Source organism: Camponotus vicinus, unplaced genomic scaffold (assembly GCF_025532165.1).
Source record: "Camponotus vicinus isolate PSW18456_S1 unplaced genomic scaffold, iyCamVici1.0 SCAF_6, whole genome shotgun sequence".
NCBI lineage: Eukaryota > Metazoa > Arthropoda > Insecta > Hymenoptera > Formicidae > Camponotus > Camponotus vicinus.
Window position 1 is genome coordinate 8,386,602 of NW_028141978.1, and position 27,305 is coordinate 8,413,906.

Below are 27,305 nucleotides of genomic sequence, written 5' to 3' on the forward strand. Positions count from 1 at the left end.
TATCTATCTGAGATATCATCGTATATGTATATTTATAAATCTTTAATATACTATACTTTTGCATCGAAGCGTTATTAATGAAGCGTTATGCTCCATAAATCAATTATACAGTCGCGTTATATAAATGCTTATTGATAAAAAATACCGATTGCAATTTGAATAACCAAAGAAAATTATTAGCGAACTATAATTGAGCACGGGACAGAGTCAGCGTGACGAATATAATTTAATCTGACGGTAACAATTAACACCTGTCTGTGGCGCGTGTTAGATAAGCGAGGTGAAAGTCGTCTATTCTAGTATCTTATTACTTTTTGATTATATTTTAATTTGTTATTCTTTTCACGAAGCTTCTCTAATATTCAATAGAGAACCAAGAAAGAAATTTTATTATCTATATAATACAAAATAGATTTGCTTTTAAATGCAATTATTGTTATTTCTGCAGCTTTTTTAGATTCAGCTTAATTTTAAACTCATCTTAATTAATATCCATTTAACCGTATCTCATTAATCTATGTCTGACTTGATGTAATTTTTTTCTTTACTCTAATCGCGTTTACGTAACGTTACATTTACGCAGAATTATGTTATACATGAGTTATATATAAGTCGATCGAAATTATAAACTCGAATTTCTGGAGCATTAACCTATCGTCGATGCGTGACGATAGTTGTACATAATTATAGTCGCAACTAATGCAACCGGGGTTCACAGGGGACCCTGGACCTACGATTGCACAACTGCATAAATTACTGCTGCACCGAATAGGTCGGTGGCGAGCAGGATTTTATCTTTTAGAAAAAATAATTTTTCTTTTATTATTTCATCGATATATAATAACACGAATATTATGTATTGGATTTAAATGTCTCCAATAGCACAAGAGAACATACTTTAAGCGAGAATCAAGCTCTGAAGAAATATATAAATATGATACTCTAACAATATAAAAATAGAAATGTATTGCTATTTTTCATAAAATTTTAAAACGTTAAATTTTGTAAAAGCTATGTTGGATTAGAACAATGTGTGCGAAATTTTTTTCCTTATTCAATCTATTAGTTGAAAGATAAAATTCACTTTGAACGAGTATTCAAAGGAATTCTAAATATTTCTAATATTTCTAATATTTTGGATTTTTTACTTAAAATTATTTTTACTTAAATATAATTTCTACTTAAATTTATAATATAATTTTTACTTAAATCTAATAATTTTTACTTAAATTTTTACTTAAATAATCGCATAATGAAAATTTCTGTTCCCTCATATTTCTTTTTTTCTTTGTTTTTCAGTTTTCGTGTCGATCCTTAATCTCCATCATGGCCGTTTATTATGCAGCGCGGGGGAACCTGGCGTAAGTGTCTACGAAACTCATTTAAATGAAATTAAAATCATTTATTTAAACTTTTCTTGACTCGTCGCAATGAAAATCTGATTTTTCTTTTCGCTAACTCGCCGGATTTTTTATTTTTCAAGTATCTGGACTTCGACAACCTACCGGAGACGAACTTCTCGTGTCAAGGAAAGGTGATTGGTGGATATTACGCGGATGTCGAGGCGGGCTGTCAAATGTTTCACGTCTGCACCATCGGTCAGAAAGGTAACTTTGCATTACAAAGATTACGAAATTCTCAAATATAAAAATCAAAATCTATAAAATAAAAACCTCAATAATAGAAAAATGTTCCTTTTAAATGCTTTAAATTATATATAATTATAAATTCTCCGCTTTTTCGGCAGAAAAGTAACGAACGTTAATTCCAGTTAACGAGAATTGAATTCTCGAGATTGTATTCGCGAACGACTTCTCGTGACGAGTCAAAGCCAGACTCTCGGCTTAGGTCAGTAAACGTTCCTCGGCGACCGTGACATTCTCGTTGTAAAACGATCTCCCGATTGATTACGAAACTTGGACGGGACCTTCGGCCGGACTTGTCGAAATGATCTACTTATCATCGATATGCGTGACGGCCTTAAATAGATTCGCACCACTATTAATTACCGCTTCTAATTCTAATATACCGGATCTGTGTCCGCGACAAGTCTGGATCGACTCTCAACCGGAGATGCAGAAGGAGCCGACTATGATCATTCGTCGTGATATCGTGAACGCTTGACATATAAAACGATTTGCATAATTACCTGTATAAGATGGATTTTATGGACTGGATCGCGAGGTGAGCGCGACGTGTATAATTTTGTCTGGAAGTTCGATCAATATAGTTTTGTCAAATATCTTTGAGATGAACAAGACACGCGTTTCTTCAAAGATAGTTTATTGTATTCTTAGTAGAAACTCGAATGTGCAATTTTAACGCGAAAAATCGCGCTCGAAAGTACGGTACCTTTCTTTTAACTAATGATCAAGAAACGAATAATAAAATACAAGTGTCTCGGTGAAATTTTAACCCAACGAACGCGTTCTAGAGAGCCCAGAGTATCCCCAAATAATGATACCCTCTTCTTCACCGTGAGATCTGGTTTCAGACGAGATCATGGATATAAAGTTCCTCTGTCTGAATGGGACCGTCTTCGACCAGGAAACCAGAGTCTGCGAGAGAGTCGACGAAGTCGATTGCAGTAAGAGCGAGCGATTCTACAATCTGAATCTGGAGCTCTATGGCAATAACGCCGTGACGCTCAGGTAAAAATCCATGTTGCAATCTCGCTCTTTCTACTTTATAAATCAAGTTTTCCGGCAAATCAATGACAAGATAAATTATCGATCAGGTGACACAGGGTTAATGACAATTCGGCGATTCGCGAAAAATAATATCAGTGATATGCTCTCCAAACTAGTCGTTCTAATCGATTTTCCGATTTCGCAAGTCGCTGCGAGCAGAAACTATCGAATGAAATAAATTATTGCACACTTTGATTGCTTTGCCGGTCACATATAAAGTATTCTAATATCACTACAGCTCACTCGTAGAATGATAGATACACCGAATATATCTCGTTTAATTTATAACTTGTAAAATGTATGAATGAATATATGTAATTAAAACTATATAAATTTATTGGATATAAACAAATAACGAAATTTCACTATTCCAAATTTAAGTCTAAAAATTTTGTTTTAAATTTAATTTTTTTAATTTTTTTAGAAATATATAATTATTAAGGCTAATATATAATTTTTAATTTTTTAGAAATATATAATTATTAAGAAATGTATAATTATTATTAATTATAATATATATAATTATTAATTAAATAATTATTAATTAAAATATAAGTTATCGAAAAGAAATTCTTTTTAAAAAAAAGGAAGAGAAAAATCAATTTTAAATTTATCAATACATTTCAAAATTGAATTCGCGCAAATGTTACCGAACATCCTGTACGTGTGATGTAATATCAAGTCAAATTTCAAAAATCCTCGCTTGGCTTTCGTTGCTACATTTTTCTCGCTTCGTTTCGTTTATGCAACGTATCCGAAGCAACGCCTAGAGATATAATCGCATAATGTTGCGATGAAAAAAAAACATACGGCACGCTTTCAAAGTCCCCTTCAGCCTTTAAGTCGCATATTTTCAATTCGTGCAACTCGCGTATGCATTTTTCCCTAAGTGCCTTATACCTTAGACGAGTCGGACGTACAGCGCAAAATTGCGGGCTATAAAAGGCATGCCCGTAGATACTTGGGCATCCATAAATACTTCAACTGGCTTTCCTTCACTCGCGGCCGGTATCTCAGGAATGTGCCAGAGTCCTCTCCTCTCGCGTCGACTGGACGATAGTGCATGCATGTATTCGCGGATAAAAAATTGTAACGATGAACTGTCACGGCGACGAAATTTATACGCTCCGTTCGACGACGCGGCTGCTTAGTCATTGACGGCCGTCTATTTTTAGCCAAAGTAAATCTCGTTTCCCGCGCGACTCTCCTTACCCCGCTTCTCCGTCTGCGACCTTATACGGTTAATGTCGTTATTATCATCCGTCAGTGTCGTCCGATTAACAACGGTCGTTACCTGGAAGCAGCTATCTCGCGCTATTCCCGAACACGAGCGTGCGACTGGTTCAGGAATGCGTTTGGGATTTCTGCTCACCGCGACATTCTGACGCGGCTCTCTTGCTATCGACGTCGGGAATTTGTTCTCTGATAATTTCAAGCTTTATCCACGTTTCTGGACACTTGAAACCGCAGCCTACAAGTCTCACGGTTGAATTTCCTGTAACAACTGGTTAAGCTTCTTATGGACTACTCTTTTACTTCTCTTCTCCACTCGCAGCCTTCATGAGAACGATGATGACGGCGAGGACGTTCTTACGGATCACCCAGCGGAGGATCATCAGCCACGAACGACCTCGGCGCGACCCAGCACAACCTCGACTACCCCCAGCCCCATGACTACGTCTCGGTCCAGCAAGCCATCATCCACCACCGTCGCGAGCGGTTCCTTCCAACATCCGGCTGGTTATCCGCAGCACTATCAGCCCCAACCGCCGTTCCCCCAGGTCCATACAAGTCAGTCCAAGTCGCTGTACGATGACAAGAACGGCGGCTACCATCATCAGTACATCTTCCACAACGGCGGCGAGCGCGTCAACAATCAGGCTACGTCATATCAGCTGTTTAGCAGTCAGGGCGCCGTCAGCTCGACGACATCGTCTCCGCAGATCCACGCGCAGATCAGATACACCTCGACGGTGGGTCCGCCACCGCAGATCATTCAACACAACGAAGCATCGACCGTGACGCCGCTGTACCATACGTCTTCCGCTACGATACAAACTCTGCTCAACAGTAATGCTAACAGCCCGGCCTTGATCAACCCTATCTTTCATAATCACGGCATTGCGAGCACCACCGAGTTCACCGTGCACAGCAATAATCCGCGTGAGACCGCAGACTATCGCGACGAGGATGATCGCGAAAGTATAGGGTTACTGGAGGCGATACAACCGACTAATAAGGGAAAGGTGCAATAATTCTCTTTAATTTTTGCATTTGATTTTTTGATTTGAATTTCAGTAAGATTTTTTAACTTAAATTTCGATAAAAATATTCTTAAATGAGATGTACATTTACGATATAAATGAATTTATATAATTTACTTAACGTAATACGAAGGCAATGTATACTTCAATAAAGAACTTTTAATGAAATTATCAAAAAGAGAGAGAGAAATGGAGAAAAAAATTCGTTTCACCTCTTATTTCAGGTATCCAAGTTGACGATATCTCCGGTTCCAAGCTTGCAAGAGTCGTCTCGTACGCAGACGAAGATGAGTCAAACGTCGCAGCAGCAGAGGATATCCGACAATTTTTTGCCAACATCTCCAACGACTATCGAGACGACTGTCAGATCGTTTTATCCGACGCCGAGACCTTCGCCGAAACCCTCGCAGTCGGTTACCCAACGGGGCATTCACCGGGTGAATTCGCCAGGCGTGACGGTACCGCAGCTCAAGCCCCATCAGATCACTATAAATCTACCACCAGCGGATATTCAGAGAATTGTGCAGAATCCGTCGCCGCTGTTGCCGTCGCAATCGCGGGTGATTGTCACAGCAAAGGCAAGCGTGAGCGACGAGTCCGGTAGGCCTTTAAACACCACGCAATTGGTGACGTTGCCGTTGCCGACGATACCGGCCAGTTACGACGATTACAAGGAGGGCGACGAGTCCTTCGATCCGTTTTACCACGATGTTCCGAAAATACCCAAGAATCGGCAGGTCGCGAGAAGCGCGATAGACAAGATACGACTCTCGCGTAGGAAACGATCTCACGGTCAGCTCTATCATTTGATCAACGGCGCGAATAGTCAAGATGGGGATTTTAAAGCGATACGAAGGAGTGAATCGCGTCGGAACGAGGATGAAGCGACGAACGTGGAAGATACACGTGTCGAGATCGGAGATTTCCGAGCTATTAGGGAGAATCTGATGAAGTTTAGAGATATCCTATTCAGCGACGAGGCGGACGAGGATGCTTTTCGCAATATTGCTGATGAAATTGGAAATACTGCTAAACACGTCGCGAAAGATAGCGAGATTCTCGACGCGAAATCTGCACAACGGACGAAAGATATCGCGATAGAAAAAGTGGACGTTTTAGAAGATTTAAAGACAGACGCTTCGAAACATTTAGCGTTTGATAAAGAAGAAGATGAGGAACAAGAGGATACAAAATCGAGTCACGAAGATTTGTCTTCAAATGTCGAGGCTGATGCTGAAAAATTATCAGACAAGAAAAAACATATTAAAAATACATCAGAATCGGACTACAAATTAAAATTCGAAGCTAACGTTGAACTTACAACCGCTCGTTCTGAAGAAAACAAATCTTTCAAGGATGATATAGACGTAATAATACTTGATTCCGATAATGACTTTAAAGTAAAAACTACGAATTCTGATTTCGTCCAGATGTCCAAGACTGACGCTCCTGTCGAGATTATTATTGAAGAGGAAAGTAAATCTGACTTGCGTGATATATCGGGGATTGACAAAAAAGTCATACATAACGAACAGCTGACAAGACACTTGACAAAAGATGAATCGGAGAAACGAACGGATTTCATAACCGACCAAGAGAAACAACTGAGAGTTCCACAAGAAACAATTGAGCGAAAAAATGCTAAGGATTCTAGAGAAAGAAAGTCCGGTCCGAGAAGAAAGGTTTCTCGAGCGAGAACCTCAAGAAGACGCATATCTTCGAAAATAAAGCAGCAAAAAACGAACAATATCGAACTGACAGAGACGATTCAACAGAAAGACGAAATGGATGAAACGACTACTACTACTATTGCTAGTATTATTACTACCACATCTACTACCCCATCTGTCGCACTTTTCGAGACGAAAGTTGCGGAGCAAATCGATAGCCACATTTTTGAAGAGCCAGAATCGCAAACTTTTAAAGAAATCGATACGAGAACGATTGATCAACGCAACGCGTACTCGAAAAGCTTGCAAGACAGCAAAAATAACGACGTCGGAAAAGGTAAAGAGATTGAGCGATCGTTCGATCATCAAATTGTGGAAACGAGCGCGAAAGATTTAGATGCTCTAAATCAATCGGTAGAAGCAGAGCAGAAAACTGAATATGCTATTTTAGAAGACACAAACTTTACCGAGAATCCGCAAAGCGCAATGGAAACGGAATCGACGGAAATTACTCACGTTTCTGAAGAGGAAAAGTCCAATGAAGAATTTTTCTCAAGAGAATACGAAACTTTGGATGAAGACGAGTTCAACGCGAATACAAAAGAGAGAGAGTTCGAAATGAGCTCCGAAGAGACACCTAACAAGATTTCCTCCAGCGAAACCGTGATTTCTCGCGAGAACGATTCGGGACAAGAAGAGCTGTCTTATCACGAAGACTCAAGCGAGAAGACGAGCACTGATGATTTGGACGAAGAGACACATTCGACTGTGAAATATAATCAAGAGACAAATTACGAAGATTCAAACGAGTATCCGGATACAATAGAATTGTCTGCGGAAAATTCGCGCGATACCAGCACCGAAGAAGATTACAAAGGACTGGAAAACACCGAGGAATATACAATGTCTATTGATTACACGAGTTCCGAGGAATACACCGATTCTCAGGAGGACGTTATGGATTCGACTGAAGACACCCAAGGCAGCACTGAAGGCATCTTAAAATTCACGGACGAATTACCGAGGACGGATGATAGAGACGACGATACGAAGACGACGAAGGGAACGAAGGAATTCGAAAGGGAAGGAATTGTAGACAATTCGCATGATTATATTGATGACAATTACGAGCCGGAAAATTACAGAGAAATGGAAACTACGACTAAATCGAATGATTTTACGGAACAGAAAGTTGAGAAAAATGATTTCGAAACACATCAGATCGATGACGAAGCAGAAACACAGACGGAACCTGAAGAAAATGTCACGGAAGTTGCAGGTCTCGAAAAAGTTGCAAGTTTGACTACGACTTTGTCAACTACTACAACAGCATCGAGCACAACAGTGTCTACTACAACGATGCCATCGACGAGTACGATTGCAACCACATCTACAACTACGACTACGACTACGACTACGACTACTCCTCGACCGACGACTACTACCACTCGTCCCACATCGCCGAAACTTTTCAAACCCGTCGGGAACAGGAGGATTTACGCTTACACTCCTCCTACGACGACTCCTGTTCCGGTCGTAATTAAATCGAGGATGGGCTTATTTAACCCGAAACCGGCGAAACCGCCCAAGTCCTATAACGACCTGGCGCCGAAGCCGGTGATTAGGAAACTCACTCTGACGCGTAAACCTACTATTACTACCAGCGCTTCGATTGCGGAAAAATTAAATACAGAAAAATCGACGGAAGCTACGACAGAACCCAATGACGTGACAACAATGACGATGGCAGCAATGACAACGGAGTCTGGTAGAAGCGAGGAAAATGTTCTCGAGAGTAAGCTGGAGGCGAACGATCCTGTTTCTATTGATTCTTCGGCGAAGACCGATCGGACAAACAAGGAAGATCAATTTCCAAGCCCAACCGAGCAAAATTCCCCCGTCAACTCTTCAAAGCATGTCGATGCAACAAGAGAGATCGAGACTTCCACCCTCTATCTCTTGTCTAGACTGACTACCCTTGCGTCTCCTATCGAGCAGACAACGATAAAAGTGAAAACTGAGCCGCAGGAAACTACAGAGAAGATCGATATCTCCGCGACGACCTCGCTGCCCCTGACAACATTGCCCCTTGAAAAATCATACACCGAATACAAAGAGACGAGTACCGACATATACCCTGAAGAAGATGTGGAGATCACGACGACAGCCGGCAAAGACCATCAACAGTATGTTACAGAAACTCCTTCCGAACATCCGACGTCAGTTTCGACGATTCCAACTTCGACGATTTCGACTTCGATCACCGTCCAGCTGAAAACTGAAGACGCCGATCCTGTGGCGACGACGGAATCCTTGATTCCTCGATCGAGTAACCGAAAATTCTCCAGCTCGCGGAAGTATGCGAGCTTCAATTGCCTGGAGAAGGAGATGTATCGCTTCTACGGCGATGCCAGGGACTGTCGACTGTTTCACTATTGCTCGCCCGGCTTCACCTCGCGGCAGGTGCTAGACTTCCGGTTCGTATGCGAGGAAGGCACGGCATTCGACGAGGAGACGCAGAGCTGCCGTCACGACGTGCGCAATCGGAAGTGCCGGAATCGATCCTGGTGAGAGCGTTTCCCTTTCCGCCGTGTTTCCTCGACGCTCGACTTTGTTGATTTTGGTAATTCGTGAATCCTCCATAGGACTCTACGTAGTATATTTATAACTCTTTTTTTTTTAACGCGCAATACACGTAAGCATGCCCCAAAGAAGAGGGCCCTTCTCTTCTCCTAAGCCCTATTGCCATAGCGCCTCGCGCTGGATTCACACTTATTAAAGTTAATGTCGATTCAATCGGCCCGCGATCGCTGATCGGATCAAGTGAGAAACGAGGAAGCACATCGTCGATGCAGCTGATGCGGTGCGAATTTCGTGCGTGCACCTGAAACAATTGCACGGCACTGTTAATGTTAAGTCAAAGAGCGAAGAATCGGTTCCTACGGTTGTTCTCGAGGCGCGAGAGAGACTTTAAGCGAAGACGCGATCGCGCGATCGTAAAGTAGTTTTTTAATCCTTCGCGCGACTGATTCAATAACGCGTGAATTTTTAAATACGTTGCCGAATATTGCCGAAAAAACTACGCCACGATTACTCTCGTTACTCTTAGCACCTCGCTCGTAGCGCAATATTTATATTTTTCCGGAAACAACTGCTTTTTTCTTGATCAAAGGAATAATTTTATTCGATATCGAGATAAAAAAAATATTAGATATATTTTTGATAAAATATACCCTCTGCATCTCCTGGTCTCGGACCACCAATTCTTGTCATGAATCAATGATACCTCGCACGTTAGAATGTGTGGTATGCGCTTAAAAATGTATGAAAATATTTTTAATTAAAATATTTTCACACCGAATATCACTCATCTTTGATAAGTATTTATATAAAAAATTTTATATAAATTTTATATAAAATTATTTTTATATAATCTATTTTATATAAAATTTTATTTTATATATGCAATTAACGCGACGCGTTTTGATAAGAAATTTTTTTTCATAAAATTTTATATATAAATAATATTATTTTAATCATCGCGCGTAGTAAAATGTGCCTATGAATAAAATATCGTGGATGTAAACGCTCATCTTGTTTGTTCTACTTGTATCAATTCCTCGAATCAATTTCTCGTAGTACCAAAAAAGTGCAATAAGACGTAACATCGTTGCTCAAGCATCTTTTAGATGTGAATTTAGCTCGATATAACGTAGATATTTTGAAGTAACGAGCGTGCAAGACGTAGTCGATTTAACAAATGCGTTACAATGTTACATGTAAGAAAGTCGAAGAAAGAAAGATTGCGAACTTATAGTTTGCAATATTTAAGTATGCGTATGTTCACTAATATTCATTTTTATTGTTCGGTATGTATCATAAAAAAAGCTGATTACACAAAAAATTCGCGTAATCTTTCGTTCATGTTTTTATAATTTCCTACTATTAATTAATGCGCTTTAATTACAAGTGAAAACGAGTCACACAGAGTACCGTAGATAAATATATATTATATAAAGATATATATTTTTGCGGATTCTGTTTTTCATTTCGGGACTATCTAGCGATTTAGATAGAGTCTAGGAAATTCGTACGTGTCGCTAAAATGAGTGTGTAACTCGTTGATAATTTTCACATATGTACATATTGCGCGTGCACGCAATGACGTATAATATTCGAAAAAAAAACTATAGCTATTATATTTTCTAAGCAATTGTACTATGTCAATAATAATTGTATATTCTATACGCACACATGTGCCTATGATATTCATTCTTTCATCAATCCAAACTGTGCTTCCTTTTTCCTGTATATGAATTAGAGAAAAATTTCCTAATATCCTTTCGATTTATTTTTATCGAATATTTTCTCAAAAAATAATATTCTATTAAAGTCCAAAGATTAAAGCATTTTCTGTAAACTTCTTTTTTTCCATATACACAAAAGTTTATTATTTCGAAAAGAAGGAACTCAATCTGACGTTATTTATTTTTTTAATTGTTAAATATATCATAAAATTTGATACGATTTGTTTTGAAAATAGAAAATAATCTTAAAGTGTATTAGATTTTATCTATAATTGTTAAAAATGTGTCGAATTCAATAAAATTTATATTAAAATATTTAATTTCGCCAAAGCACTAAATTCAAAATTTTAATATTATGTATGTAACTATGTAATATGTAATATTACATTTCATAAAAAATAATCTTATGCAAAAACTATTTATTGACATGCAGAAAGGAGGGATGGAGGAATATTTATTTTTACATTTTTATTAAGAATTTTACAATTCTACATTAAATACATATACTTAAAAGAGGAAACGAGATTTATACATTAATATATACATTATTTATGGCATCAACTCATATATAATATATGATTTGTACGAATATACTTATTATAAATTGTAATTGAATCTTTTATATATATCCTCCATTAGTATAATGCATTTTTAATATATACGATAATATATGCAATCATTTGCATTAACCATGCAATTTTCTTGTATTAAAATATATCGTATTACATATTGAAATTTGATATACACCTTATTATTCTTGCAGCTCTTGATTACTGTTCTTTTGGAATTATTATCATTGTTTTTACTTTTCATTCGACTTGAATTTAAAAAAGCCTCGCTTGTCCATATGTGGGAGTAGTTTTTGCTATCGCTTCGTGTTCACTAAAAAAAGCATATTAACTTAAAAAATTTTTAGGTTTACTTTAAACCACAAATTGCGTATTATTAATTAAAATAAATGTCAGCAACCTTACACGCAGATTATTCTCGAAAAAGTGTACAATCATTATAATATTAAAATATTTCGAAACATATAAATGTTTTATACGTGATAATAAATTAGATAATTATATAAAAGATAATAATATATATATCTTCCATATGAACATTTTTTAAATATTTCTTGGAATATTTTGTATCACTTAAAAGTATAACTTAAATTTTATTTTTTATGTCAATCTAATAAATAGGATAATAATAATTTATATCTTCTTTCTTCTTTTAGTGAAAGAATTCATAAATGAAAAACAATACTGACATTTTATTCACATGTTCTTAAATATCACTCACCAGCCAGTGACATTTTCTGCGGCATCGCAGGTATCGATGAGCTCGTTAAAGGCATTCCCCGTGCCACAATTCTGTAATCGTGGACGGCCGTTCACGCAAATGTAATAGTGATGACAGTCGACGGTACTGCGGTATAACTTAATCTCGGCGTCCAGGAATGGGCTATTTTTCACCTCCGGACAGCGAAAGCCAAGGAAGGCCTCGGCGTCGCAATCCGACACCTGATCTGGCCAGTCACATCGATACGATTCCGGATTGAAGGCCAGACCTTCCGGACAATCAAAGACATAACCCCGGCCGTCCACGCAATTCATAAATTGACCGCAATTTTGATGATCGCCGATCTTGAAGTAACCGTATTGATGGGGACAATCCTCGGTCGGACTTGCCTTCTCTGAAAGAAATTCAACAATCAAATTTTATCATTTAATGGCATTTCAATGCGAGTGATTTATGTGAAATCTTTAATTTAATAAAGCTTCAATAGTTTTGAAAGAATCGAACTTTGTGAATTAAAATTTAATAATGCAATATTTTTATCACACAAAATAATTACAAATTAAAGATTGAATGAAAGATTGATATTGTAATAGTAAGTAACTCACGCAAATTTGGCCTGCCCGTGCAATCTACGTCAATGGGATATCCGCAGGGGTAGTTGAAGCGAGCCTCAGGATTGAAATATAAGCCCTCAGGACATAACTTTTCTTCGGCAACTCCATTGATACACTCGATATAAGCGTCGCATTGATTTGGTACTGGATAACGACCGTTCCTCTCTGGACAAGATGCAGATATATCACCTTTCGGCGAAAATTGCTGTTGGTTGCGATTCAGCTGATTATTAAACAGCTGATTCGAGAACCTGGGAGTTTGATTGAGCGCTGAAATACGATAAATCTTTCGTAGAAAAATTTCGCGCATAAATTCTTATCTTAAATAAGACTAAGATATTTTTTTATATCATGGTTGAGCATCTACTTGTTTCAACTATCAAAATCTCAAGACTCTGATTTAAACGGCAACCAATATTGCGCATAAAACTCGTCAAACGAGTTCGTCCAGAAAGTATTAATGGGTCGTGTTCAGTAACGCGGCAAGATGCGATTATCGCACGATGGCGAAAGTTCGGCGATAGCCAGCACTCGACCTCTATGAAGCCGTGTATGTGTGTGTGTGATGTGCATACATTAGCGTTACCTGCGCATCGCTTACGCAATGTCTGCGTGCTGCTCGTAACCGATTTTGCCGCAGGCAAGATTGAGTCAAAAATACTTTTTAGAAATTAAGCAAAAATTTTTTAAGAAGAAATATAAAAGTAAAATTGCACGTTCTCGTTACAACTAAAATTGATTAGATAATTTGGGAAGCTTTCTTTATGACATTGTCCAATAAAAAATTAAAACGATATATTCCAAGCTAGAAAGAGAGCTCGATATTAGCCTCAGGATATCACGAAAGGTCGAGAAACAACGACAATAGTTTCGTGCACGAAAACTGTCAGGCATTCCCGAGAAATGTTTCCCGGGGCAGAAATTGCACAAGGTACGTGAACGCAAACAATGGGAGAAAGTTCCGTTGATTACAAATTCGATTATCCGTCGTTAAACCGACGAGCACGAACATTAAACAGTTCGTCTATCGGGGATTCCTTTAGTCTGCCGAGGACAAAAAGAATTTTACTGGTTGAAGTTAATCATTTTATTTCACGTTCGTAGAAACAAAATAAAAAAATATTCTTCTCTAGGGCTTACAACGTAACGCGTACAATTTTTATTTATTAAGAGCAAACTGTCCTCGATATAGCTGTACAAATTTATCCACGTGATAGTAGAGTATTCATGCTTGTCTAGCTTTAAGCTTAAAAAATTCATTTTTTTAACAATGTGCAAGCACATCGCATACAAATCACCAGTTCGTGACTGAGCATACCTGTGATCGCATGGCTCCAAAATACTATTCAGGACGCGTTTGCATTCATAAGAATGAGCATACACGAATTTTCCTAAACATTTTGGCTCTTAGCCAATCTTATTAAACTTGTTTGAATTGCATAGCGTAATTATTTAAAACATTATAATACACATATATGTTTTAAAAATATATATTATATATATTTTTTTAAAATATATATAAATATATATTATATAAAAATATATACATATATTTTTTTATAATTTTTGAGATAGAAAAATCTGTAACATTCACCGTTAAAATATGTTTAATTAATAAACTGTGATAAATCATATTAATAGCTAGTTGCAAATTAAAAAACACTGTATTACATACTTTTATCATTTTAGTATACTTGATTACTAGAAATTATGTTTGAATATTTATTACAATTTGGTGTAAAAATTTAATCCTTTAAAAACAATGCTTTAATTTATCGTGACCTATTGAAAGAATCTTACAGCCTGATATTATTATCTTCAACGATGGTATCATTCATTAATAGAAAAGAAAAAATCAAAGGTATCTAAAATTTGTGTCATATATATAAATAAATTTGTATAAAAAGAAGCGATTTATTACACGAATAACTACATATAATAGAAAACGTCGTCACTTGTATCATTGCATAACATTTCACTGCGGAATTAAAATGATAATTGGAAAAAGAGCACAGATGCTTCTTCTGTGTCGACTAGGACATGAATTCACTTTCTCCGTGTTAAAGAACACGAGAGGGTAATTTTTTTTTTACTCACATGTAGTCACGATGAAAATGCCGCAGGCGATTAGCAGATGGACGATCGGTCTCGAGGCCATCGTCGGTTATTGAATTCATGCGTTTCACGTTCCTCCTGGGTCGATCCCGAAAGATGGACTACGACGAGCTGCTACCTCCTAACATGCTTTTATCATCTTCGGATGAGAAGCGGGAGAGGATGGCCTCTCGCGCGCATAAGTCGTCTTCTCGTTAGCGGAACGCTGACCGTAACAAGTAATCGTCCCGCCCTTCTCTCAAAGACCTTCAATCACGTGACACATCACAGCTGAAAAAATTAATCGTCCCATTCTAAGTTTCATTCATTCAGCAGCCTATTTTAACTCGCATATAATGCGCAGTTAAAAAACAATATTAGCTATTAATGCGGAAATAAAAGAATTAATTATATATATTTTTATTATTCAAAATTAAATTAAAATAAAAATTATTAATACTCTTCAGTATAAAAAATCAGTTTATATATATTTTTCATGTAATGTAAAGAAGCATCTTGCGAAGATGTCCTAAATATTGTCATTTTTAATAATAACCATAAATTAATAGCCAATGTTGTATTTTATAGCGTAAATATTCTATTATTAAAAGATGTTGCGTGTCACCGGCTTGCGATGATGGATTTATATGAATGTCAGAAATGCCATTTACAGTTAGCCTTGTTCGTCTTCTCGCACGAGGATGGCAATTGCAGGTCGAGAGTCACTCTCCTAACAAAGAGCAGACTATAATGTGCGTTGCATTTAGATGTGTATTTATGCGCACTGTAGTATTTTTGCATAATTCATACAAAGTATTAATTGCATAAATTGGTGCGTATATTTAATTTGCATAAAAAATTATTCGGTATATTGTTATCGTCCAATGAGACTAATGTAAAATTAATGTGTACTTGACACAAGAAACTCTTTTGTTACATTCTATAGCAATTTTTATATTACAGAAAAGATATAGAAACTCTATTTAATTTTAGTATAAGATTAATGTGTGACATGATTGAGAAACATTTATTACAATTATTTAGTCACCAAAAATGTAGTTTTGACAAAATATTTTTTTTAATGACAATCACGTATTTCAAATCTATAAATTTTTAACCAAATTAAATACAAAATTAAAAACGAAATATTTGACAAAATATTTTTGTAAATGACGCAATCACGGATTTCAAGTCTATAAATCTTTATTTCCTTAGAGAGAAGAAACAAATAAAATTTTATTTTTTAAACAAACATGATATAATCTTTTTTCCTTTCTAATCATTCTAATTTTTCATTTTCGTTTTTCACTAAAAAAGCGGACAGGACGCGCCGCATGAATGTTCGCGTGTTAGAGGAAAGAATTATCTCGTTTCGTAGAATGGAGCCTTGACATTTTCCTCGTGTGGACGAGAGCGAGTTACCTCGTGGAACATCGTAGACATCAAGTGTCTTACCTCGCAAAAACAGCCAACGTCTGATTACGCCACGGAAATAGCGGCGACAATTCCCCGAATATTTTACATGTCACAACACGTGCCATATCGATAGTTCCGTATGTTGCAACATAAGAGACATTAGAGTCAGATGAGTCAGAAATTTCAGTAACGAGAGAATTATATATTGAATATAAAGATAAAAATTACTAATCGATAAATACAAAGATCGACGTCTGATCATCATTATCACTTGCAGCGTCAGAAACATCGTCTGTCTAATGAGGGTGCGTAACTACTGACTGGACGCGTCTAGACAGTCTGACAATGAAAGGTCACTACTACTTCGCATTGTCCGCGCTGCAGAGGAAAGGGCTTCTTCTATCCGTCACATTCTTTTTTTTCTTCTTATATTTGTTTTTCTTTTATACTCACCTAAAAATTAAAAAGATCAAAAAAACATTATATTATATTGATCAATACATATTTTTTATAATATTCATCAATTAATTCTTTATCTACTTATTTTCTTATTTGGAAGATACGTATTGAACTTTTCACGATCCTTTTTAAAAACTACACGATAATTCTTTTAGTTAATTAAAAAAAATACTTTGTTTCTGTTTGATAGTAATCTAAAAAATATAGATAGATTTACTTGCCTTTTGGTGTTGAAATTAAAGTTTTCACTTTAATTGCAGTTTTATATATTATAGGTTCATAATATTAATTTTTCTATTTGTAATTTTATACTCATTATATCACAAAGTTATTTATACTTCACGTAGAAAATTATTATTAAAAATAAATTAATTAATAGAAATTAAATTTCACATACACCATAAGATCGTAGACAAGAAATAATAAAAAAAAAGATACGAAAAGTATGCAGATCTGTTTGATTCGAGTAAATAATAATTTACCTTTGTGATGACGAGGCTCGGGAATAATTATATTTTAAACATGCTTGTTTGTCTCGACTTACACATACACGTATATGTAGGAAATGTAATGTCCAATATAATCGGGCGTTTTAGCTTTTGAATAATCACTTTTATTTTTGATCCTTATCAATATTAAACAACGTATATAGTTACGTAAGGGTATATATATTACATGGAAAAAATTCTGTCCTTCTCGTGCGCATATATCTTCCCGAGATACCTCGAGTGCCCTCCACCCGACCGTCCCGAGAGAAACAAAGTGTATCATCATGCACAAAGTATATCATACATCATTCACACTCGCATACTTTCTCTCTCTTTCTCTTTCTTTCTTTCTCTTTTTCACATTCTCTCTTTCATTTTCTCTTTCTACCTCGTTCTCTCTGCTTTTCTTAAGGACAACAAAACTCTTTTCTGGTATTTTCTCGGCAAAATAGCGAGAAAGATGACGCTCAACGAAATTTCCGACATCAAAGAACGCTTTCGCATTTCCACCTTTCGACGATGTACATGTACAGAGTGTCAGGACAATCTCTTTCCAAAAAAAAGCACTTGTAGCTTACCTCGAGAGCTTTTCAAAACACTATAATAAAGTATTTTTTCGTCGAGTACTTTTCGAGTTATGAGGCTTGAAATAATTTCTTCATTTTTACATAAACCATAAAATATCTAGTAAAATATTCATTTTTCGATTATCTTACCTTAATACTTTTATGTACAAAATAATGAGAGGAATCAATTGGTGTAAAGAAAATATAATTGTTTCGAAAAGAAAATATGTAATTGTTAATTGCAAATTACATATTTTTTCTTCGAAACAATTATGTGTTTTCTTTACACCAATTGATTCCTCTCATTATTTTATACATAAAAGTATTAAGGTAAGATAATCGAAAAATGAATATTTTACTAGATATTTTATGGTTTATAAAATTAAGAGATTATTTCAAGCCTCATAACTCGAAAAGTATTCGATGAAAAAATACTTTATTACAGTGTTTTGAAGAGCTCTCGAGGTAAATTACAAGAGCTTTTTTTTAGAAAGAGATTACCCTGACACCCTGTATAAGTCGCCGTCTCGCCGAGCTTATAATCTCGAACCTTCCCGGATCATTCGCGCCTTCACGCGAGGAACAATGCACTTTTGTAAGTTTCGCGTAACAAGCGACTCGTAGAATTTGCAAAGTGTGTTACGCGCTGTCGCAAATTACTTATGTAGATTAAAATCGCTACGAGTTAATTTTTAATATCGATATAATGTCCGTTTTTTTTTCATAATATCATTATTTAATCAAAGATATGATTGACGCGCAATGCTGGATGCAGCTTCCAGAACGCAGAATCTATAGCGGATTTCATTACACTGTTATTTGAAGTGTCAAAAATGAAATGTGCAGTTTGTTAAGTCACAGAGTAGGAATTTTAGACAAGAGCAAAGAGAAAAATATATATAACGTAAATATCACTTGCGCTAAATTTGTTATTGCTGCGCCGTTGTATGCTTTGTAGAAGTATTATTCTATTGTATTTCTATTTTGAATCAGTTTTGTTACAGGTATGTTTATGTGGCTCTTAACAATTTCTCTCATTCTCAGCGTTCTTTTCGTTTCTACAAGACGTACTTGTCCTTTGGCTCTGCATTCGTACATTTACATCGAGCACACGCTCGCTATTATGGCCTGAAAATAAACTTTTCTTAGCCATCGATTGCTTATTCTATCCTTCATTATATATCACACTTGCAATGGAAAAAAAGAATTGTCGCGAATTTATTTTTCACGAGTTGCAATTTAAAGAGGGGAAGAGGAAAGGAATCGTTTTAAACTACAACATTATTGCTCAATGTTACATATTCGATATATAGTATCAATTCGTAAAATCACTTCTTCGTAACTGAAAAGTGACACAGTTTCCTTCTATTGAAAGTGCGATATTTCTCCGCGTCATGTCTTCTCGTAGAAGCTAATACTTTCAACTTACAGCCATCTGAACTCTCAAGGTATTCTGCAGTGAATTACTATTTTAAGGTACGTGGATAAACGAGCAAATCTCTCTGATCTGCTAAATTTTTAAATAAAACATGCTTCGTCAGATTAAATTATATAGATTTTAGAACAACAACTCGACGAAAGATATCTTGACTTTTTTCAAAGATTCTTAGTAGACATCTTTCGAGCTTCAATTCATTCAGATCGCTTTCGTTTCAACGCAGCAGAGGGTTCTCTGTGACTTAAATTTTACTTTATAGTTTGTACCTCGGCCGACATTGTTTCATCACTCTGTGCAATAGGCCATTTTCTCCTATCTAAGAATTCAAAGGACTAATTAAAAGAGCAAAGAGTAAAATATCGCGTTCTCTTTATCGTTTTGCTCGGACGTGGTTTTACTCTCTTCCCGGAACATACACAGGATGTCCCAGATTTAACGAATCAGCCGTTAATAGCAGATTCCTGAGATCATTTGGAGACGAAAATTCTAATACCAAAATGTTGAGAAAGACTTCATAAAAATGTTCAAACTACTGACTACTGTCGCATCGAAAACACAATCGCGCTCATTGCAGAATCCTATTTTTTATTTTATATTGATCTCTCTATCGATATCAATATTATCGCGCTATACGTGGGCCCCTTGATGCGCTATGTCTCTGAGCACAGGAGAACGTAACGCGCCGATTGGTAATCTTTAATCTTTTGTAGCGCCGAAACTACATCTTCCTCAACATTTTGGTATTAAGATTTTTGTTTCCAAATAAACTCAGGAATCTACCATTAACGGCTGATCCGCTAAGTCTGGGACACTCTGTATATCGAAATATATAATCTGTTTACTAATAACATTATTTGCATAGATAGCTTACTTGAATTAACGGGCTAAATATAAGGAAGCCATATTATATGCTGCAACGTAACTGATTTTAAAGTTCAATTTAAAATCTTTTCCAAGTCGAAAAAGAATTTGCAAAATTATAACTTCTCAACTTATTTAAATATTTAGGATAGGAATCGCTTGATGTCCATATATTTTCTCATATGTCCCAGAATGTAATTCTCGTAAACTGTAATCTATTATATCTTCTAAGTGAGATTCCCGTAATAATTCTTAGTTTTATAATTTAATATGAGGTCACTTTTACAGCTTAATGTAAAAATTGACTCATGCGCCGCGTTTTTAAAACATCACTGCAAGATCACGCGTTTATGGACCATCTTTGTTAAACGCTTATTCATCGCTATTTAATGACATAACAATAATTTATCTATACGAGATGAAATCAATTTTCATAAAAATGAGACTTTATTAGCTCCTTCATTAAGTACGCCATTTCGATCGCCACATTTTCTTGTCCATTTCAAGGAAGGGATTTCTAACGTTTCGTCTAACATCTGGAGAGAGATGTGTACAGGCACTATTCTTTCACAGAATAAACTTCCAACACGCGACACATGTTACGTCACCGTGGACAAGAGAATGCCAACACATTCGATTCCATTGCTCGTATTGATTGCTAATTTTATTTCGAGAATGCTCAAGATTGCTTAGTAATATTTTTCATCATGCATATAATACAAGGTATAGATATACATATATGTTTAAATATATATATAACGATCAAGCGGCACGAATTTGTGCTTTGCTTTCGGAGAAAGTGCCGCATATAAGTACATCGTAAATCGTATTCGTAAGGAGTCCAGTTTTCTCATAAAATCATATCACGGTGACGTAGACCCAGCGTGTAAATAAAACAATTCCCTAAGATATCCGCGACATTATTACAGGGGTGGAGGATCAAGATAAAAAGAAAAGGAACATGCATTGTAAATTGCATTGCAAACGCGAAATTCACGTCGGCGCTCCGTTTGCAATGAAATTTTTTCATCCAATGATTCTTTAATTAATTGCAATTTTTTTTATAATTCTTGCATATCGAATATCTTGATAGCTCTTACATTAAAATTCTATTCGACTAAAAAGGGCCTCTCGAGTCTCACAATCAGTTGAATTGAAACAAAGAGCGAGAAAAAAATGGATGTTCGAATTGATGAAAATTGTAATTAGGAGCGTGAGCGTGAATTTGCGCGGCCATATCTTTGATATGTGTGTATGTATATTACCGTTACCTAAAAAATCGAACAGTCTCGTGTGTATAGAAAGTATTCTACGTATATATTGGAACATATATCACGTCGTACGCTCTATGCAGCGCAGGCTAACTGTATATAATCACGCAACATTTCCGCGACTTTCCCGCGTCGCGGATAAAGACTGATATGTGAAAGGATCACGTCGATCAATATGTAGAGAATAAAAAAGCGAGACTCGCGCGAGCTTTCGACCTGCCCCTGTAGCATGTCGAGTACCACTTCTTTTTTGATCCTCGAATCAATTTTACGCCTGAAACGATCGACGTTCGCCGTTGTCGTTAGAGATTTCGATCACAGAATACGTAATAATATATATACTTTTCTCACTCGCAAGCGAAATTAATCACGGTCCTAATCGGTCCCGTTGACGGATTCACGCGCGAGCACAAGAGGGAATCAGGGCGAACGATCGACCTTAGAATTTGCTCCTACTACAAAGACCGAAATGTACGCGAAGAATTACAATAGAGCAGTTTTGATTATTACGAAAGAAAAATATTGCATGTATAATAGAAATGTTTTTCAACGCACATTAAACACATCTCGAGCAAGTAAACTCTTATTTCTTTTCTGTCGATCGCTAAATGATATCTTATACTGTATCGTAATTTAATTAATATTATTTCTCGTAAGAATAATCCTTATAACGATAAACAATGATCAATTTTCTCTTAATCGGACCCATCGATATTTCATTAAACGATCGATTAAACGCGCGATAATTTCTATTCAATCACAGTGTTTCTCCTCGAAGCAATTTCGTTTAAAGCGATCGATCCTGCTATCGTCGCCTTATCGTCGAATTCCGTTCACGTGGGAAAGGGACGCGGAGAGTGTCGGACGACACTCGAGAGCCGAATCGCGGGATTTGCGATTTCCACGCACGGCCGGACGATGCGTCCCAACGAAGTAGTAAAGTGGTTGGGAGCAGCTGGACAAAAAGTAAATACAGACACGAGAAGAAATGCAGTTTCGCGAAAGCGGGGGAGTAGTCGTCGTACCTGCCAACGACCTTCGCCCGTTCGAGCAATCGACGTCGCGATGCTCTTCTGGAAGATGCACGATCGAATGTCGAATAGTATGCACAACATGTGTCTCCGTTACGAGCAAAGAAGAAAAAATGACGAGAGAAAAGCGATAATAACATGAAAATATTCCCTACGTACAATATATAATAGCTTTATACATTTCGAGGGGAAAGAGGGATAGAAACAATCTTGAGATTAAAGTAATTTGTGTCATAATAAAGAGCTCTATTCTAACATGATGATTTTTAGAAATTTTGTTTTTGAAGAATATTAGAAATTGATCTTGGCACTTTATATATGTTTTTATTGATATTTAAATAATATGTCAGTATTTTTTAATTTTAGATATTTAGCTTTTTTTTGTTCAATACGAACCTCACGAGCGCATAGCATGTTTAAAAACGCATGGGTTAATGATTGACATGCTACTCCTCGTGTAATTATCTGAAATGAAAAAACTCAATCTAGTTTTATTTCGTAGGATGTATTTTTAGGACTCTGAACCTAATTTTAGAAAAAATTAAAATAGTGTCATTTTGAAATTAGATATTTTAATTTTTGCTAAAATTTGTTTATTTCTTGAAGGTCAGAAAAATATTAAATATTAACTTTTTAAATTCTAGTTAAGTTTAGCATTCCGAAAAAATATTCTAGAGAATATGAAACTAAACCGAGTTTTTTTTCATTTTGGACAATTATACGAGAAGCATGTCGCATTGTTGTTTTTAAACACGCTACATACAGAGTTTAAATATTAATAAAAATATATGTAAAACGTCAGAAAATCAATTTATTATTATAAAATTATTTATAATTAATATTCTTTAAAAAAAAATTCTTAAAAATTATCAATTAAACTATACTACCAGAATAGATTAAAAATTAAAACGTCCGCTATTACACCGTGCGTGACTCAAACTATACAACAGCACGCTTTGTCCTTGGTGATAAATTCTCGGTAACCAATCTTATGCATCTTCCGGTCGCATTATTCGATTGTTCCGCAATATCGCAGATCGATAAGTGTTCCATTATAGCTTTCCCAGCGTTTTATCGCAATCGCGTGTCGCATCTTTTGTGCCTTTCTGAATCTCGGTTTGCTTTGTTCACGATTGGTTCATGAATTAAATTGCAGGATTAATATCTGCACGATAAGTGTTAATTAGACAGAATAAGCACGAGAGGATAATTACGTCATATGATTTATTCTCGTATTATCTCGAAACTAATTAGCCCGGCACTCATAGTATGAATAAGCAATCTGCTCGAATCGGAGACACGGGCGCGCATCTTCCCGACTTTAATTAGTATCGAAGGCGATTCTCGATTCATCGCGCGGAACACACTAGCGGACAGAGAAGCACAACGGACTTGTGCACGTACGTACGGAGAAACGGTTTGTCTCGAAACACCGAAGATATGTACACGAAAATGAAATTTTATTTCTCTCTCTCTCTCTCTCTTTCTCTCACTCTCTCTCTTTCTTTCTTTCTCTCTCTCTCTTTCTCTCTTTCTCGACTCGTCTCCCGTCCGTCCGCTTTTCCACAAGAAACAGACATATTAAAAAAATTAATTCAAAATAGATTTAATCTCTGTAAAACTGAACATATCTGATAACTGAACTATCTCTCTAAATCTCATTTTTATTATTTTCTCGGAATTGATATTTTTATTTTTTAATCTTTGAAGCAATTTTTTTTTATTTCATATTCTCTTTTGTTTAAAAAATGGGGCAAAGAATGATAAATAGAATTAGATTATAATTTCATTATTTCTATCAATTTTTTTAATAGGTCTATTTTTCTTGCAGTGAGCCCGTCAAAACCGAGTTAATATCAATTTAAATCCTTCATCCGTTGGGAGGCGACGAGCGCTTAAGTCCTAGATAATTTATACAAATTGTGTGTAAATTAATAATCAAAGGATTTACTCGAGGTAAGACGTATGTAAGTATGTAGTAAGCTTAGGGGTATACGATTATAATATGTTAGACTAAACTTGTTTTTTTTTTTTTTTAAGGGAAAGACTAAAGTTAGGCAAGAGATGTGTGACGTTTCTGTTTTTTTTTTCTTATTTGTTCAATTAAAGTGTTCTCTTCTACGGATTCGCTCGGACATGCTCTCTCATCATTCTTTCAAGCACGCTTTATTCTCCTTTGTTTTATTTTGTCTCTCATTTGATCTTTTTTCTCATTCTCTCATATCTTTCGGTCACCCTTTCACTCCGACAACACTGTCATTCTCATCTCGCATTCGCTTCGGACTAGCGATAAATTTGAACTTATGTTAGCAGTTATAGAACGCTCTCTTGGAAAACACAAGTTTTGCCTTATACTATTAATGGTAATGGTCTCTTCATCTTCCTCTCTATTCCTCTCTCTCTCTCTCTCATCCCTCTAATCTTTAATCTTTTGGTATGTCGCGTTCCCCTTTCCCCTTTTTCTCCTCCTCCTCCTCGCCTGCAACGACGGTACTATACAACTAGAATAATAAATATTGCCGCAAAATTATTTGCTACATTCGTCCCAAATAGTAGTCAACAAGTCCGACCCTCAGAGTATCGCGGATTTTAGTCTCGACTGATCGATCAAATCTTCCCAATAATCATATCACGCATATTTTGAAAAGAACAAATGATTAAACTTGAACAAATCGATCAAAGTCCAACTTATTGTAGTCAACATATAATTATATTAAATATTTCCAACAAATTCGAATATTTATATAAATTTGTCTCTCATCAAGACATCTCTGTGATTGAAAAAACTAAGGAAATTCCAAAAAATTTAACGATTTCTTCATTATTAGATTAATATTTCAAATTTTTAAATTCAAAAATCTATTAAATATTAATTAGTCAACAATAACCAATGTGTCATGTTTCTAAATACCTTTAGAAGACGCATTCTAGATGAATTTTTCTATCCATATTGTAAGCGCATGCGACTCTCGATGATCATTTGCTGAAAGATGATCGTCGCGTTCCAAGAAGATCTCGCGCAGTCGTCAAAGTTCGAATCCAAAATCATCGCAATCTCCGGAGGGTCTAGTGTCACCGGTGATCATCATCCGATGCCAATCACGCGCGCAAACGTGCTTATCAGGCGTTGTGTAATAATACCTTTCTCCCTCTCTCTTTTTTCCTATTCGTGTGTTATGTATACATTAATATCCGCTCGGCATCGCTCGTACGACGCTCCTCAATCTTCCCAAGTGGGGAAGCTCTCCTGATCGATGAACAAGGTCGTCGTCGTCGACGCAGTTTGGTCGATGCGGTGGCCGCTCGCCGTTTGCTTCTGTTGATAGCCTCCAATATGTTGCTGCTGCTGCTGCTGCTGGTTTGGCGTGCCGCCAAAGTTCGTGCTGCCGAACACTGGCTGGCCAAACGCGTCCAACTGTTGACTCTCGTAGATGCTACGATCTGGCGTATACTGCTTTTGCGCTTGCCGATGGTGATCGGTGACGGTTAGCTCGATATTGCCGGCCGTGCCACTGACTACGATGTCGTCGACATTCTCCGAAGCGTTGGCCTCCTCCAGACTACTGTGCTTAATGCCGTAATTGAAGTACATGATAAAACCTGATGACAGTTAGAAGCGATTTTAATTAATTGGCGAAATGTATAATCGTCTATTTAAGCTATCCAAGATTAATAATAAAATCGACTTGTATTCTTCTTCATAAATAACTTTCTATATAATTTGTATAAAATTTTATATTTTAGAAGAGCAAGATATAATTTTTTTTTGTACCTAGAGTCATCCAGACCGTAAATCTGACTAAAGTGAGGATGTTGAGCTTGAAAATGAGATAAATGTTGACGGTAACGGCGATCGCGGGGACGAAAGGTAAGCCCGGAGTCATAAACATTACGCTACTTCTAAAACAAGAAAGAAATGCCGGGAATTAATTATACGTAGTTCGTTAAATTATTTCACGCTTAGCTAGACTTTATGATCATGCGAATTATATGAGATTACGAATTAATAATCTTACCTATTTTGCGGCTTTCTACTGATGGCGAGAAGTATACCGATTATGGCAAAGAGAAAGAGGAATAGTAGTATCGTTAAGAATGTTCCCATATTACCTGAAAGAAAAAAGAGAAAAAATATGAAATTAAACAATAATATATTTATACTGATTCGTGAAATTGATCAAATGTTTAAAAAACTTTTAAGATTCCTCATTTAATATTATTTTAAAATTATCTATATTTTTTTGATAATGCAAGATAAAATATGAAAAAAATATATATATATGTATTTATCTTTCTTTCCTTCTCCCTTTATTATATTAAAATTTATATGGAAATTGAAATTAAGACTTCGATCCATTTCATGATAAATAAATATATTATACATATATATAGAGTGTAAATTTCTTACCCATCCCACAAACGATAATCAAGTCAAAGATAAGGATCAATAAGTATAAGATCCCAACAAGCTTCATGACATAACGCCCTGACGCTTCTGTCGCAGGACCTCTGTCTACCCATGGAAATATAGCAGGACAAAGATATTGCGCCGCCTACGAAGCGTCATGACTTATTAGTTTTAAAATAATTAACTATTATAATCTAATCTACATTATACAAACAATAGTTCACGTGCGACTTGTTTATATGACAAAATTAGAGCCGTACAAAATAATATTTAAAAAATTGAGGGATATAAAATATATCATAAGCATCAAAATTATTTATTTTAGCGAGTTTTAAGTTAGAATTTTCTTCAAATGTGTATCAGAAGCTCTATTTACGTTTAAGAGAAAAGAGTTAAAATATTCTCTCCGAGTTTTATCACTAAGGATTTTTGTTTTGC

General features: G+C 36.0%; 3 protein-coding genes across 6 annotated transcripts in view; 1 reads left to right on the forward strand and 2 right to left on the reverse strand.

Annotated features, from left to right (window-relative positions):
- Positions 1-10,875, forward strand: part of LOC145973848 (uncharacterized) — a 56,250-nt gene extending 45,375 nt beyond the window's left edge. For 2 of the 3 annotated variants that reach the window (XM_083103448.1, XM_083103451.1), the window contains exons 3-7: positions 1,300-1,361; positions 1,484-1,607; positions 2,483-2,651; positions 4,246-4,936; positions 5,179-10,875. In XM_083103448.1, the coding sequence (XP_082959574.1) occupies positions 1,300-1,361; positions 1,484-1,607; positions 2,483-2,651; positions 4,246-4,936; positions 5,179-9,195 (5,063 nt within the window). In that variant the 3' untranslated portion in view covers positions 9,196-10,875. The remainder of the gene's footprint in view (positions 1-1,299; positions 1,362-1,483; positions 1,608-2,482; positions 2,652-4,245; positions 4,937-5,178) is intronic. The other variant, XM_083103449.1, reaches the window with a different exon arrangement.
- A 628-nt stretch (positions 10,876-11,503) lies between these two features.
- Positions 11,504-15,088, reverse strand: LOC145973352 (protein obstructor-E). Its single transcript, XM_083102644.1, has 4 exons — positions 14,933-15,088; positions 12,827-13,105; positions 12,222-12,615; positions 11,504-11,813 (listed from the first exon to the last, which is right to left on the reverse strand). Exons 1-4 carry the CDS (start codon positions 14,991-14,993, stop codon positions 11,756-11,758), a joined length of 792 nt encoding a protein of 263 aa, XP_082958770.1. The 5' UTR covers positions 14,994-15,088; the 3' UTR covers positions 11,504-11,755.
- An 8,894-nt stretch (positions 15,089-23,982) lies between these two features.
- The window catches only part of LOC145972882 (solute carrier family 7 member 14), a 62,474-nt gene continuing 59,151 nt past the window's right edge, over positions 23,983-27,305 (reverse strand). Inside the window, exons 11-15 of one of the 2 annotated variants that reach the window (XR_014439305.1) lie at positions 26,868-27,012; positions 26,476-26,569; positions 26,232-26,359; positions 25,371-26,059; positions 23,983-24,960 (exon numbers count right to left, since the gene is read on the reverse strand). Coding sequence is in view for 1 of the 2 variants with exons in the window: in XM_083101907.1 (XP_082958033.1) it covers positions 25,680-26,059; positions 26,232-26,359; positions 26,476-26,569; positions 26,868-27,012 (747 nt within the window). In the remaining variant the exon portion in view is untranslated. Of the gene's footprint in view, positions 26,060-26,231; positions 26,360-26,475; positions 26,570-26,867; positions 27,013-27,305 lie in introns of both variants that reach the window. The other variant, XM_083101907.1, reaches the window with a different exon arrangement.